The sequence below is a fragment of the Podarcis bocagei genome (assembly GCF_964188305.1).
Source record: "Podarcis bocagei genome assembly, chromosome: 4".
Lineage (NCBI taxonomy): Eukaryota > Metazoa > Chordata > Lepidosauria > Squamata > Lacertidae > Podarcis > Podarcis bocagei.
Window position 1 is genome coordinate 50,199,259 of NC_138128.1, and position 16,473 is coordinate 50,215,731.

At 41.8% G+C, this 16,473-nt stretch overlaps 1 protein-coding gene across 3 annotated transcripts in view; it reads left to right on the plus strand.

Annotated features, from left to right (window-relative positions):
• MXI1 (MAX interactor 1, dimerization protein) overlaps nucleotides 1-13,547 on the plus strand; it is a 75,806-nt gene extending 62,259 nt beyond the window's left edge. For 2 of the 3 annotated variants that reach the window (XM_081193129.1, XM_081193131.1), the window contains exons 4-6: nucleotides 4,594-4,708; nucleotides 7,062-7,233; nucleotides 10,136-13,547. In XM_081193129.1, coding sequence (XP_081049255.1) covers nucleotides 4,594-4,708; nucleotides 7,062-7,233; nucleotides 10,136-10,299 — 451 coding nt within the window. In that variant the 3' untranslated portion in view covers nucleotides 10,300-13,547. The remainder of the gene's footprint in view (nucleotides 1-4,593; nucleotides 4,709-7,061; nucleotides 7,234-10,135) is intronic. The other variant, XM_081193130.1, reaches the window with a different exon arrangement.
• Nucleotides 13,548-16,473: the final 2,926 nt, after the last annotated feature.

Below are 16,473 nucleotides of genomic sequence, written 5' to 3' on the forward strand. Positions count from 1 at the left end.
AGCTCTCATTTGGGTGCTTCTACCTTTGGAGGCAAGGCAGTGACCTGGAGAGAGCCATCTCTGAACTCTTTTCCCATGAAGTTTCACCTACATTATGGTCATTTTGACAGCAATCAAATACCTTTTTATTCCTCCAAGCCTTTTTAAAACCTTGGAAGCCACTGTGAGAGCTTTATCTGCTGTTTTGTACTATACATCATCAGCTGGTTTTTTTGTCATTCCTTTGGAGCTTTTTTATAACAACAACAACAACTGTGATCTACTTTGTGTGCCCCTTTTGTGTCAAAGATGTGGGTTATGCATCCTGTCAACATAGAAACCCTCAATTTCATATCACCCTTCTTCAGTGCTGCCAGACAAGGGGACTTGTTTCTGCATAACAATTAAAGCAATGTAATTAGTTTACCCATAGTTATACTGTGCCCTCAAGTCATACGATGATCTTACATTCAGCGGCGTAGCGTGGGTTGTCAGCACCCGGGGCAAGGCAAGTAATTTGCGCCCCCTAACCCGGGGCAAGGCAAGTAATTTGCGCCCCCTAACCCCTAACCTGCCGCCGCTGCCAGCTTCTTGCTGCTGCCTGGGCTGGTCTGGTGTGGTTCTCTCCCACGCTCAGCGCTGCGCTGGGCGGCCGCTGCACTGTCCCTCCCCCAGATAGTCCCTCGCTCTCTCTCCGCACCACACGCCTGGCACCCACCCCCTCCACAGTGGGCGGTGACCCAGCGGCTCGGATCGGATTCACACAGCCAGCACTGCAGTGAGAGAGAGTGAGCCAGGTAGGGGCAGAGAGCTGCGAGTGCGAGTGCGCCCCCCCAGATGTTGCGCCCGGCCCCCCCTGCACCCCCACGCTACGCCACTGCTTACATTGCTGCAGTGAGATGGCTGGACAAATCTGAGTGTATTTGCATAAACAGTCCTACATGGACCTCCCCTAATTCGAATTAGTCACTACCCTTCAAGTCCAGCAAAGCCCTCCTAAGGCATTTGCAAGTGCACCTGTTGCTGGGGTGGGAACCATTAACTTGTGTCAACTCCCTGTGTCAACCAGCAGCTGTCAATATAATTTTGTTATCTGAGTTGCGGGGCCCTCTTGATTGGCAGCATGGGTGAAGTGCTATATACCTTTCTTTTTCCATTTTAGGAAAGATACGAAAGCCGGGGCAAGAAATGGAAGTTTAGTATGCATTTTTGTCTTCCAGAGTTTTTAAAGGTTTTATTTTTTTATGTGTTAAAAAACAAATCCAGCAAAGACAAAGCCAGAGCCTTGGGGCTGTTTTTCCAAGTGAATTACAGCCTTTTGTGAAGAGTTTTTTTGGAATACGAACACTGACAGGCTGTCCTCTCTAGTGGGTGCTCCTCTTCCTCTGACAGTTCATCAGCCAAACTCCTGACCCCACCACCCTTAATCATCCTTGCTTGTCAGTGATATAATTGTGTGATTACCAACACCTCCCCCCTCCTGGACTCCTTTCAAATTACTAACAATAGTCCATGTGAAATACAAAATGTAAATGAAGCACCCAGACTAATTTTTCGGCCTTCATTCAGATGGACTGAGCTTGCATTCCCCTCCTTTGTCTATGAACATGACTGATGAAGGCTTTCAGGAACTCGGGAGGCCTTCAGTGTAAACGGAGAGGCTGACGTCATGGTGTTATCGATTTGGGGATTTCACTTTCAGTCGCAGGTTGTGAATGAGCATTGGGGAGATTTCTTCAGGCGAAGGACGCAAGAACAAACAGCTACCAACTCTACCTTTATTTAGTTCAGAAAGTGGGCATTTTGGGCATTGTTGAGTGTTCTGCATCATCTTAAAAACGGTTTGGGGGGGGCGGAATATAACTTGTCCTCACCTTGCCTCCCTGTTTCCTATCCTATTTGAAATTCAGGTTTTTAGCTGAAGAAACTGGCTCCTTTGCATATATTCCTTTAAAGCACCATGTATGTGTGTGGCACTGTATTAAATATTTTGATGGGAGTGTTTAATAAAATAATTTTGCATATTGAATTCAAAATGAGCTCTAACTTAATTCTGTGTGTTCAGTTCCTCCTCACTTCACCTCAGTGTAGTCTGCATGGTCTTATCAGGGTCAGGAAGGTCTTTATTTTGACCTAAGAATGGATAGATGTGCTTTTTATCTAGTGAGGTGCTGGGAACAGCCACAACTGGAGATATGATGAAGGACTTTTCCCAGGGAACGGGGTGTGTGGGAAATAAAGGGTCCAAATAAGTAAACATATGCACATATATACCTAGAATCCAAGGCTACCATTTGTAGTAGATCCGTGACTGAGCAGCAGTGAGGCCTGGGTAGACCTGACTTCTGAGAAACTTGTATTCCAGATCCAGTCCTCTATTGCTTTCCATGAGTGACTTGGCATCCAGACAGCTTCTTTCCACCTCTAGCTGTAACTCTGAATTCTCTCCCTGGCTCCCTTCACCGCTTTTAGCCCTACAATAAACTTTGCAGCCCCCTCCCTCATTGTGTTTCCTGAAAGTGGGGGAGCTGACATGTTTTTAGTAGGCATTGTAAAGAGTACAGTGAAGGCAGACCTGTTCAGGGAAGTTTTTAATGCCTGATACAGTAGTACCTCTGGTTATGTAAACTTTGGAACGCAAAAGTGGCAAACCCAGAAGTATTTTACTGGGTTTAGCCACATGCGCAGAAGTGGTCCTCTGGTTGTGAAAACCTCTGGATCCGGCCGGACCTCCGGAATGGATCCCATCCACAACCAGAGGTACCACTGTATTTTATAGGAAAGTGCAGTTGCTCTTATTTAAATGAATAAATGTTCATGCGCACCTGTCTTTGCCCTTTGCCTTTGTTTCTCAAGTAGAAGCCCCGTGGCAGGTGAACTATAATTCAAGCTATCTGGATTGTTTTCTATGGGGCCAGTAGTGATTTCTCCCTGCTTCAGGGAAGACCATGCTAGAAGACTTGAAAAGGATGTGGTTCTTTGTATCTAAGGGTGTCCTGACAACCAGTGTTAGTGTCAGTTGTGATTTTAAAGCTGGATTTGTCAAATGTGTGGTGTGTGGGTTGGCTGTGAGTGATTGTTTAGGAGCTCCAGCTGGTACAAAAAATGCACCAGCCTGTCTCTTGTCTCCTGACAGGAGTGGGTCACTAGCAGTATGTTTCACTCATGCTTTGGCATCTGCAGTGGTTCCTCATTCGCTTCTGATCACAAGTCAAGGCTTTTTTATGTTAGTTTAGGCCTAGTGTACTCCTGTGTTCCACTGAAATCTTCATGGTTGACAAAGAAACTCCTCTTGACTCAGCCATTCATTCTAGTGTTGAGGGGAAGCAGAATTACCCAAAGCTGTATTGCTTTATTCCCTGGAAGATTACAACCCCCCCCCCAAAAAAAAAACCCCTCAAGCCATATCTTTTAGCAAGTGTTAAAAAGTTTTTTGTTTTTTGCTGTGTTTTTTTTCTGCTCATTGGGCCTAAGCCAATCAAGGTTAGATTTTTTGGTAGATGCTGTTGTAGTGTAATATTTACTTTGATTTAGGCTTCTGTTACCTGTCCTGTAGTAGACTGAGTATTTTAAAGAATGCAAATTAGCAGTCAATCATGAGTCTGATATGCAGTTGTATTTTGAATTAGCTAGTCTGGTATTGATGTCCTAATATTCATCAGGACCTTGACATGTGAATCTGCATTTGTCCAGGGGATGGAATGCTGTATTTTATTGAGAGGTAGTTTCAAGTTGCATCCTTGCCATGGACTCATTTGTAGTATTATTAATAATAATATTTATTCATTTTTTATTTATTCCCCCCCCCCCATCTGGCTGGGTTTCCCCAGCCACTCCGGGTGGCTTACAGCATATATCAAAACATAATAAAACACCAACCATTAAAAACTTCCCGATACAGGGCTGCCTTCAGATGTCTTCTAAAACTTATGCAGTTCTTTGTCTCCTTGACATCTGAAGGGAGGGAGTTCCACATGGAGGGCGCCACTACCAAGAAGGCCCTCTGTACTGTTACATATGAAGGACTGTATGTCTTGTGCTCACTACATGGTGGTATTGTATAATCCTAGGCTCCTTGTTGATCTTTTAATAGGAAACATCTTGAATCGGTTCCCTAAACACAGTGGCTGGATGTCAAAATAATTGCATGCGATGGAAGAATAATGGTGGTGGTGTTGAACATGCTGTCTTGGTTTGAGCCCTCTTTAGTACATGGGGCCACTGCATTTCCAAGTTTCTTTACTGAACACTGAAAAATTCAGGAGTACTCCAATGAGTATGTGATAGGTGTTGCCCATGTTATAATCAGTCGTTGCATTTATGTCTGGGAATAAACTTCGTCTTAGGTTACTGTAGATGGTAACTATAAGGAAGGCAATGGATTGACTTTCCCCACAATGTATGGGGTAGATCATCTGGTTAATCCCTTTGCATGTGCCTTATTGAACATACCATTCTATTGAGGCCAGAGTTTTGCCACGTAAAGTGAAATCTGTTGAATGTCAGGTGCGGCTGAAACAACAAGGTTGTTACCAGATGCCTGGGGGAACTGGGGTACTGTTGTTTGGGAAACTAATGAAATGCAGCTCTGACTCCCACATCTCTTCCTCACAGACGAGCTCACCTCCGCCTGTGTCTAGAACGTTTAAAAGTTCTGATACCACTAGGACCTGACTGCTCCAGGCACACAACCCTCGGGCTGCTTAACAAAGCCAAAGCACATATCAAGGTAAGAGCTGCATCTCTTTGTGTTTTTCCAGCACGTTTCAGTAAGATTAGTCTGGTAATGAAGTTTTGATTATCTAGGAGCCATAATTGCACTAAGGAAAGTTGACACCCTACCTTGGAGGATTAGTACCATAACATTATTACATTGTAAGTTTTTTCTTACAGCATAGTCCTATGCATGCTGACTTGAAAAGGGCTCAGTGAATTCAATAAGTCTTTACTGAGTCCTAGTAAGTGTGCATAGGATTGCAGCCTTAGTTTGGCCATTAATGCACAGATCGACCTAGCATTGGTAATACTGTTCCTGAAATGCTACTCTTTGTTTTTAAATGATTCTTTTAAAACTCCAGAACATTTGCAGTTTCACAAACCAGGAAATTCACCAAGAGTTTGTCTTGCACCAGTGCCATTAAAATCAACAGGAGTTGTGCAGGACACTGCAGTTTGTAAGCCATTGGAGTCAATTGAAAAATATTTATTGTGCAAACGCCATTAATTCCAGCAGGGCTTGCACTGGAGTTTTAACAGACTATAATCACTATAATATCCAAACTGCGGCTCTCAGCTTCATGTTAGAAACTATAATAGAAAGATACCAAAGTTTAATGAATTCACTGCAGGAGAAGCTGCAGTCAGATGTGGGAAGGTTTCTGTCTTCCCCAGCCTGTTCCTATAGCATATTCAAGATCAGGAGGTTCTGAATAAGTTCAAAACTAATATGTAGTATGAATGCTTTGGAAAGACATTCGGCTATATGCAATGAGTTTATTGCACTTTACTACGTGCGCCTAAAATTTATATCTGGTGTGATTCATTATGTCATTAATCATAGTCTTAGAATGCAGATTTTTCCACAAAATTAAATTAAGAGTTGGATCATTTGAAATGATGTGCCCTTCTGCTGGCATTCTTTGTAAATTAACTCTCAAATATATTGAGTGTATAAATACCACTGAAATACTGAAGAAAACAGGATAGTAAATAATATGGCTGAAATCATAAGATGTTTACTTGGCTAGAATTTCTCCTGAAACTGTAATATGCACAACTGAAATAAAAATAGCAGAGTGTCCCTTACTGCCTTAAAGACTAACAAAACTGCTGCATTAATAATAGCAGCAGAAGTGTAGTTTCAAGTTGGGCTTTAAACTCTTCAGAGATGGAAAGGGGGGAAATAGTAGAATTTGAGCTGGATGGAATTGTTAAAAATCAAGCCCAATCTCAGAAGCAAGGCAAGACCAGTGAAAGATCATTCAGCATAATCTAGACCAAAGTGTGCCATAGAGAGAATCTGATGTTCAGCACAAATTACTCCAGGTAGCTTAAGCAAGTGAGCCAGGCCACATGCTACAGGGAAATGCTGCTAAGGACCACCAGTGTTCACTGTTTGGTTTTTTTTTTTAATGGCCTGAAAAGGGAAAGCCAGCACAATAGTCAGTGACAACACAAAGAAAGAGCCAGACTGTTTTGAAGCAACACAGCAGGTGCTCGTGTTCGCAGTTTTTCTGACTCTTCTCCTGATGGTTTGCTTTAACAAAGGGTAGTGCCAGGCTCACAGGGATCAGGATGTGCTTAAACACACTGGAACAGCTCAGGCTTAGCAAGGGAGGGGAACCGTGCTTGCTTAAACGGATGGCATTAGCCTGAGATGACTTTAGAGTTACGCAACATGCTGGCCATCAGGAAACCCTGTGCACTGGCCTGGTAAGATTTCCCAGCTGCGATCAAAGGAGTCTGCAGCAGATTACATAAACCACTGTTCAACTGGGAAACTGCTTCGAAGAAATACCTAATAAACCAAATGAACAAGGGTACACCAACCTTTTTTTTTTAAACTTCTAATGCCTTTTCCACTCAAATAATCTGAACAGGGCTGAATGTTCCTGGGTCAGGAGACTATGATCCACTAATGGAGAGAGCTGACAGTGCAGCGTCCTGTGTTAATTAAGCGCTATACTCGATCTCCCCTTGATTTTGTCCTGTTAATTACTCACCAGAATCCTCACAGAGATGTTTTCGTTCTTGTTGCCACCACCAGCAAGCTGTTTCGGTGCCACCCGAGAACATAATTCATTTCAGATGTTAGTCAACAGAGGGAAATGAGCCTGCCGAAAAATACTAGGGAAATCCTCTGTAAGGACATAAGAAAAGGTTCATCTAACCCAGCATTGTGTTCTCACTGTGGCCAACCAGATACCTATGGGAATCCCACAAGCAGCTCTGGGGTGCAACAGCCCTCTGCCCACTTGTGATTCCCACAGCTGGCACTCAGAGGAGTCTTGCCTCTGACAGTGGAGGCAGAACATACCGTAGCTGTCAAGAAACAATAATTTGCTTGCTTTCTATCATGGCAGAAACTTGAAGAGGCTGACAGGAGAAGCCAGCACCAGCTTGATAACCTGGAAAGAGAGCAAAGATTCTTAAAGCGAAGATTGGAGCAGCTGCAGGGCTCTCAGGAGATCGAGCGAATACGAATGGACAGCACTGGATCAACCATTTCCTCAGATCGCTCTGATTCAGAGCGGGGTCAGTATTTCATCTGTGACTTTAGAGAAGGGTGCAGAATTTTTGAGGCTCCCTTTCCACACATCTCCCCTCCTTCAGCCTATGAGCAGCTTGAATCTAATTCACCTGGCAAGGCAGCCTGCTTTCACAGACATCTAAAACATTATTTCTTCCGTGGTAGTTTCTTCTTTAACAAGGCTCACGGCTGGAGTCAGATGAGATGTGGTTCAAGATATCATTTTGACCCCATGCTGCTTTTCGATTCCTGTTATGGTATTGGCTTTTGATTTTCACCACCCACCCTGGCCCTTCACCTGGCTCTGTTCAACACAGAAACTAGTAGCATGAAGCACAATCCAGCGCAAAGATAATGGCTTTAAACCTCATTGATTTGCCATCGCCCAATGTGCACTGGGGACACGGGTGGTGCTGTGGGTTAAACCACAGAGCCTAGGACTTGCCGATCAGAAGGTCGCGGTTCGAATCCCCATGATGGGGTGGGCTCCCGTTGCTCGGTCCCTGCTCCTGCCAACCTAGCAGTTCAAAAGCACGACAAAGTGCAAGTAGATCAATAAGTACTGCACCGGCGGGAAGGTAAACGGCATTTCCGTGCGCTACTCTGGTTCGCCAGAAGCGGCTTAGTCATGCTGGCCACATGATCTGGAGGCTGTATGCCAGCTCCCTTGGCCAATAAAGCGAGATGAGCGCCACAACCCCAGAGTCGGTCACGACTGGACCTAATGGTCAGGGGTCCCTTTACCTTTAATGTGCACTGGAGTGTTTCATGTGTTGGATCCTCCAGTGACTGTGAAGTGGTGTGTGGCCATACCCAAATGTATTTCACATTTTCTTCTTTTAGTCATGAGGGACCACAAAACATATTCGGGGAAAGCTCGCAAATTCATTTGTGGTAGAAACATCTCCGGATGCAAATGGTACCAGTGTTGTTACTATATTTAAAATTGATTTGAAAAGCACATACTGTGAATACGTGAATGACATCACTAAGGTGTGACAAGATGATTTGCACTTCTTATCCTACATAGTACAGGCAAACCTCAGAGATATTGTGAGTTCGGTTTCAGGCCACCACAATATAGCAAATATTGCAATAAAGTGAGTCACAGAAACTTTTTGGTTTCCTAGTGCATATAAAAGTTTACACTATACTAGATGTTCACACTATACCGTAGTCTAAAGTGTGCAATAGCATAATGTCTAAAAAAAACCTCCAATGTGCATATCTTAATTAATGTGACACAGAAGCACGACATGCATATGCTGTTGGAAAAATGACTCCTCCTTGATGCAGGGTTGCCACGAACCTTCAATTTATTAAAAACACAGTATCTGAGAAGTGCAATAAAGCAAAGTGCAAAAAATGTGGTATGCCTATAATTGGGAAGCAGCGTTAACCAGAATGATTGACACATTAACACTGATAAACTCGAACCTAGTCTGCCTTGGCATAATATCAGTATATGTCAACATGGGGTTCTTAGATGAGATGAAGGGAATAGCCAAAATATTGTGCCCCAAGTCATTGTGTCTGTGCAGGATCAATTAGCAGCAGCGTCTCATCTCCCTTATAACACCCTTGCTAATTTGCTCTTGCTATGCTGGACTGAAATAAGGTGTATGTATCTGGCATAGCTATTATTTTAACCTGATTTCTACATAACCATTGAGAAATCTCAGAAGTGAAGATGTTTGATATGTTTCTCCAGGATGACTCCAGAATATTATTATCTATTGTTTCCCCCTAGAAGTTTGTTTTACCTTCTGAGGATGGTGAGCCAGTGTGCTTGATGACCCAAAGTATTGTCTATATATTTTTAATGGCATGGGACACACATAATGTGCCATGCAGTTTGATACACTATGTGGATTAGTGTCCTCTTTCATTAAAGCCTGTCTTTTATGGTTGCCTAGAGGAATTTGTAAATACAGGGACACACTTGCAGGTCAAGGCTCTTTGCTGATTCAGTCATTCTAGTCTATATTTCTCCCTGAAGTGCTAGTTTTCCATATTCCATATTTTTTTTATTGTATGCACTAGAGCATTTCAACATGTGTTGCATTCTGAGATAATACAGTTCCATGCTTTGCTGTGTGCTTTTTCTAAGTGTTTGAAACAACAGACTGTAAAAGGAGACTCTGTGCTAGGCATCCATTGGTCAAGATGGCTGAAGGTCTGCATGTCTTCCTGCTCCGCAAATGACCCTTTCCTAGACCTCATTTGCCCTTGCAAATTTAAATCTCTGAGAACTCAAAAATTTAGAATGAATCGTGCAAATTAAGTGAGAGGATGCCAATTTACTTGTATTACTAATTCAAAGCATAGAATGTGATAGTGTCTGGGTATAATTTGCATGCAACGATTAATGTGCCTTCCCTGGTTTGCAACAAAGCTCCTTGTTGTTGATTTGAGAAGGAGTAATCTGTTTTCTAGAGCAGCAGGAGTTCAGATTTACGATATTGTATTGGTAACTATCTGCTTAATCCAAGGCTGTGCCACTAGATATGAATTTTCTCTCTTGAGCTAGCAGCTGAAAGTGATAATCTAATCAATAGCTTTCTAATCAAAATGACTGAAAATGTACTAAGCAGTTAAATAGTTGTCTAGTAATAAGCTCCTTTCCGTGCTCAGGAGCGCTCACCAATAATTTAAAATGTTTAATCCAAAATCTGTTAAATTGGGAGTCCAAATCAGCTGGCACCAAATGGGCTGTAATAATAATTCTTTCAAAACATTGTTTAATATAACGACAGTTTCCTGCCTTCTGTTCTTCCTTTTTCCTCAATGATACAACACTAGACATTTCCAAGCAAATCTCATGATGTGGCCAGGACCTTTTGCCATTCTTGATTGAACAGTGAACCTACCCTGATACTAACTTGGGGGGTCTTCCTTCTTTTGCAGAAGAAATCGAAGTGGATGTGGAAAGCACAGAGTTCTCCCATGGAGACGTGGATGATATCAGCACAACCAGTACAAGTGACATTGATGACCACAGCAGCTTGCAAAGCATTGGGAGTGATGAGGGTTACTCCAGCGCTAGTGTCAAGCTCTCCTTCACTTCCTAGAGCATGGTGCTAGGGCAGAGCAGATGATTTCTTTGGGGTAGTTGAAGTTCACACAGCAGAGCTCTTAGATACAGTATTTTTCTTCTCCGAACCGCACTTCAACAGCTAAGCTTGGACAGATGCAACTCTAGAATAGCTCTGTGGGTCCACAGGAGGGTGGGAACCTAACAGGGGAGTCAGTCAGTCTCCATACTGTCATAGTCCAAAATACTGACTTAGTGCTGAACCCATAGCTATTTTGACGTCTGAAGCAGGACTCCAGTTGTGCACAGCTGGACTGAGATTTGCCCATGTATAAGTGGATAGCTTTGCTAAGAGATTATTTGATTTGGACAAGGGATCTTGGTTATTCTGGCCCCAATCCTTTTTCTCAGTTTGTCATACCTTCTGAGAAATGGAATTTTTTCCATCTTCCAAATTTAGCAAGCTTTGTCAAGAGCCCTTGTGGTGCTAAATATAAATGAAAACGTTAGTCCAATATCTCATGATGATGATCTAACGCTAGTCCCAGATTGTGGGACAAAAGTAGCCAAGGTGATACGTTTCTTGGACCAGCCTCTTCTGATGAGTTTGCACAATTTTATGAATTACAAAACTCCTTTTTTCATTCTCCTTAAAATCCCATCACTTGATTGAAGCTTCTTTCCCCCTTTAACCTGAACGCGAGAACTATGGGAAGTTCTTGTGTACTCTCACCAGCAGTAGCTAGTCCAGTCAACACCTTCTGCCCACTAGGTTTCTCCAGTCAGCTCTGATCATTATTACCTAAGAGATAACAATAATAGTTCGAAGCTCTGCTCATGCCCTGTGAAAAGAGAGGTGCTGCAAATCCGGAAGCAATTCTCATTCAGCTCAACTTTTCAGCTGGACATTGTTTCAAGGCAAGAGCTTGTGCCGCATTATTTAGCACTAGGGTGTTGAGCTGTAAAATACCAGCACACAGTGCAACTGCTCTCTGGATTCAATGGCTACAGCAGTAACTCCTTGTCTATAGAGTGATGCTTCTGACAGAGCGAGACAGACAGACAGACAGACAAGCCTGTAAAAGATATGTTGTGCAGGAAAGGCACAGCCTCCATTCTGAGCCGCAATGATCCTTTTTTTTTTTCCTTTTGCAAATTATTTTGATAAATGTTTGTAAAAGTTGTTCAGGTGAGAGAACCTACATGCAACAATGTCTTTTTAGAACTCGTAGGCATGATTCTGCAGATGTCTTTTGTAACTAGCACCAATGGAAAGGGACCCGTTTTTCTGCTGCCATGCACAAAAGGAACAGGGAACTCTCCTCGGGTTTTATGGCTCTTCCTTTTGATTTCCTTTATGGATTCCCTTTGCAAACTTTGCCACCTGGATCCAGCCATAGTTGTGGGCCCACAGTTAACATGGCATGTGTCTCGCAGTTCCTCAGGGGACGCCTCTCCCTGAGCAGGAACTGTTGCAGTTGTATTGCTGTCAACAAAATAAGATTGTATCCAATTTTTAAAAAAATGATTTTCCTTTTGCGATAAGCTTTCTAACCTGCACTTTGAGGTCTTCTTTGCTTTCACTTTTAAGTTTTTAACTACAAGGATTTTTATTATTGTTCCTTTACCAAGTTTAAACTTCTTTTTTTAGAGACCTCATTTATGACACTTGTTTGAGACTTAAGTAATTTGCCTACCCCGTAATTACTAAGGGAAAAAAAGAGAAAAAGAGAAAAAAATGCTTTATAAAATTCATAACTTATTGCTGATTATAATTATTGGGTTGTTAATTTCAGTCCTGTAGATTTTTAATTTTATTATTCTTTAGATAGGGCTGGGCGACAAAAAACAAAAAAAACAAAAAAACAAGGTAACCTCATTTAGCAGTGCAGTGGAATTGTGTTTAAATGTTAGCATATGGTTCTGCTTAATAGTAGCACTTTAACACCATTAAACATTTCTGTATCTGAAATGCACTGTGTTCTGCCATTTTGGTCACTCATGATAATATTTTAGAATTCCCATGTTCTTGTGCCTGGAAGTTTTTTTAAAAACCTATTGGCCATGTGATTAGATGACCCCAAATGACCTCTCATGTAGATCTTGTCTTGATACTGATATGCTGCGTGTATGTTTGAACCCACATGTTATCCATTCACCCCAGAGCTATTACTGTGTCATATAATACAAGACACAACTTTAGAACCTGTGTCATGAAATAGAAGCATAATCCCACCAAGGTTATAGTGTGTTTTATAGAGCTGGGGGTTTTTGTTTTTTATTTTGTTTGGTAAAGCCTGGATCCAGTTGTTGTTCTACATTAATCTTCCCTAGGTGACTCTATAAACATTCTGGTTTACTGCATGTGGTACTCTCTCCCTCTAGTGGCTGGAATAAGAACCCATTAGTTGTAGTTAATGGGAGTAAAACGTTCAGCTGAACCAGTAGCAACAACTTTTATAGTACTGAGGTCTGTTAATTGGCCCATAATCTGCATGTGTGAAGCTATAGCGTCCCAGCACAATTCTTTGGGGCTGTCAGAATGACTGCCGAGAACTCATAATGAGCCAAAATTGTAGTACTGAGTTGTGTGGGTAGCCTTGGTTTGTGATTTTGCAGACACAAAAATCTGTCCCACTGACATCCTTTGAGTCCATTTCTGATCACAGGAGCTCATGTAGCAGAGTACATGCTTTGAAGGTAAAAGGAGTTGAGTTCAAACCCTGACATCTCTGGTTGGAATTTTTTTTTTAGAAGGACTAGAAAAAAGATGAGCCTGGAAAGTTGCTGTCCAGATGTTGAATACTGATCTGATTTAAGTGCTGTTATGTGTCAAGATCATGTAAAAAATAATTAGATGGGAAGGACGGACAAGTCTCTTCATGCATTACTTTGTTGAAGGGGTAACATGACTGTTCCTGGACTCTCTTGAAGAATGTTTGGGGAGGAGGAATTTCCTAGCTCCATAGATTCCCAGAATGATTTAGAATGTTGGGGAGTCTACACTGATAAAAAGGTTCTCTCCTTCAGAAGTTATTCCTCAACAAGGCACCAGGAAGAGCTGTGTGTGACCTTTGGGTTAGAGCTAGACACACAACCTCCCTTTGTATAATAAGTAACATATAAAAAAGATTCTACCTACACTAAATTCTGCACAAGCACAATATAAACCTAGAGGGTCTTTGAAGTGTTGCTCTAGAATCACATATAACAGTTTGTATGTTAAAGAGCCACTGCAGCAAGGTACAACAGGCTGAATATGTATGTTATGTTAGCCATTCTATTTTTTTAAAAAATGAAAAGGGTACGTTTGCGTAACTTAAGAGTCATAGTGATAGCCAGAAGGCAGCTCAAAGTTCAATATAACATCTAGAAAAGATTTTATTTCCCCATGTTCATTAAATTGAATTTATATCTTGAAATTTCCTCTTGTTCCTTACACTTGAGATAAATTTATATGTAATCTTCTCCCCCTCCCCATGTCTAATTTGTAATGTGACCCTATGCGTGTTTGCTCAGAAGTCACACTGTGTTCAGTGGTGTTTCACTTTCAGATAGACGTGCCTATATCTGTAGACTTGAGACCCAAAAGTTAAATGTGACTTTGCATTTGGCATACAGCTTGCATCAGCTGCAGGAATGGGCCATTTCCAAAACTGGTAATCCCATATAGGTGCATCACCAGGCCTTGAATGGCTGGGAAATTCTATTCACCCAAAAGCTAATGAACATAAAAAGGCTAAACTGACTTCATTATCACCAAGACTGTTGACATTCATGATGCTTACTGAGAAATATATCAGTCCAGGTTTGTCTTCATCTTGGTGAAAGCTCTTATTTGAGGTATTTGTCACTGTTAATGCTTGTGTGGGTAATGCCAAGAATGGATGTGTACCTTACTATATCCAGAAGATGCGCAAGAGTTATGTTTGTTTTCTGCCACCTAGGAAATGATGGACATAAGCAACCACTAGTGAGGTTGCTAGTGTCTATGTTTATTCTCTCTCTAGGATTAGGCATGGATATTTCCAAACCTTGCTATAGGAGAGCCATATTCCTGGAGATGCGGGGATTGAACTCTTTCCATGCAAATCATGTGCCCTATATCTGAGCTTTTTTGAATGTGATGAAAAATGGAAGCAGCAGCTGTACATGCATGGCCACTTTTCCCTGAGCAGTCTTGAGTGAGGCAACTAGATAGCACTGAACTTCAAACTCGTGCAATGTGATGGACTATATGACTTGGAGCACACTATGGCACTTCAGTTCAAAGACAGTAACATACTAGTGGAATGGGCTAATATGGGCAATAACAACTTACAGTTAATTAAAATTCATGATTCTCAGAAACTTGAAACCCTCTTTTGTTGTGACTTCATCTTTTGCTCTTCAGACTTCATGCACTGAGGAGCTGGAAACTGCAGTTCCAGTAGCACATGATTGGTCATGCAACACAAAAATGGGAAAAGGGTTGTGAGTTAAAGGAGATTTAACCAATGTGAACCAATGATCTTAGCTTCCAGAGGCAGAGCACCAGGACCAGTTGACGTACCATGGTCTGCATCAGATCAATGGCGTTAGAGAAACTGGCAAATGTTAGAGCCAACTGAAAGTAGCAGTTGTTACTGTTCACTCTTCACCTATGGCCTAATCCTTAGCCATTTTACAACGCTGTAACAACTGGCCTCCCTGGTGCACAGTCTACACCTGCCATCATTAAATTACGCCACTGGAAAGTTCTAAACAGTAAGATAATTTACAAAAGAAGGAACACTAAAAACAGAATCGTCAACATCAAGAATTGTTCATTTTTCTCCTTTCTAGCCAAGTTGCAAATAATTTTTTTAACTGTACTAAACACTATCCACTATTTCTCTGTTCAGCTGGTCAAACCAGTGCGGGTATATATAAGCCAGTGTCAGAACTATTTTTTTAAAATGCTAAAGATCCTTTTAGAAAAACAGAGGAAATTTGGATGTAAATGCTACTAAAATAGCTATGAATATCTACGTCCTCATACTTCAAATACCACTAGCATTTACGTAGTTTGCCCCCACCCCTCTTGATTCCTTGTAGCACAATATGATCTTGGTTTTAGTATATTACTTTATTAACAACCACTGCATACAGAAGGAACCTGCTTCTCTGACTATAACAGGACTAAAGCTCAGGGCCAACTCAGATGATCACTGTACACAAAATAGCTGGAGGGGGGGAGAGAATGCACAAACGTTCTACACTGGACTAACCTTCAGCTCAATACTAGGCAGAGGATCCAGCATCAGGAGTTCAAGAAACAATGGTTACTGCGGCATGCCAAAAGCTGAATGCTGCATGTGGCTGTGGGTGTATAAGACAAGCTGCTAAGGAAAACGGCAGGATTTTCCAGTAGCTACTATTGCGAAACTTCTACGTGTGTGAATCAACCTTCAGCTCCTTTCCTATTTTCTGTACATTTAAGATAGATATTTAAGCAAAGTTACTTACCTGAAGTGGCTACCTTCCTCACCCACCCCCAAATGCAAGCTACAGTAGCATTGTACAGTTTCTCAAATACACAGCTATCCTTAATTTCTGTTACAAAAGCAGCAGGGACCAAGTCATACACAAAGAGTTCAACAGGCTGGTCATTTGATTACAGTGGGCTCAAGCATGCCAAACACTCTATTATACCGTGGCTAAAATCTCCAGTCAAGTAAGTGTAGCGGCATTACTGCTCCTAATGCTCTGCAAGATTAACTTGTCATACACAAACAAAAAACAATGAAATCTACAAGGCTATGTAGGATTTGAAGAGCTGAACAGTAAAATCAATTACTGAATCCAATGTGGAAGACATTTGCTAGATAGAAAAATATCAGCAAGTCCTGCTAGAAATTTTACAGGAGCTAGAAACTTAGCAGGCGCTCCAACACACAACAAAATATTGCATGTCAGGAAGCTGAGTGTAAGTTATATACCCTTCCCTATAGGGACTTCAGCTGACCCCCTAAGGGAGGGACCAACCAGGTTGTGCAACATGATGCTCTAATTGGCAGTAACTAGGGGGTGTATTCAGGCAGGTGTTTCCTGCATAGCAGCTCATTGCTTGTTGCAAACTGCCAGAACAGATTAATCCCTTTTTTGAATGAAGAACATGCCAAATGAAGGCAAGCTAACCCTTTATATGCATAAAATGCCTTACCCATTATAAAAACATGATTCAAATTCA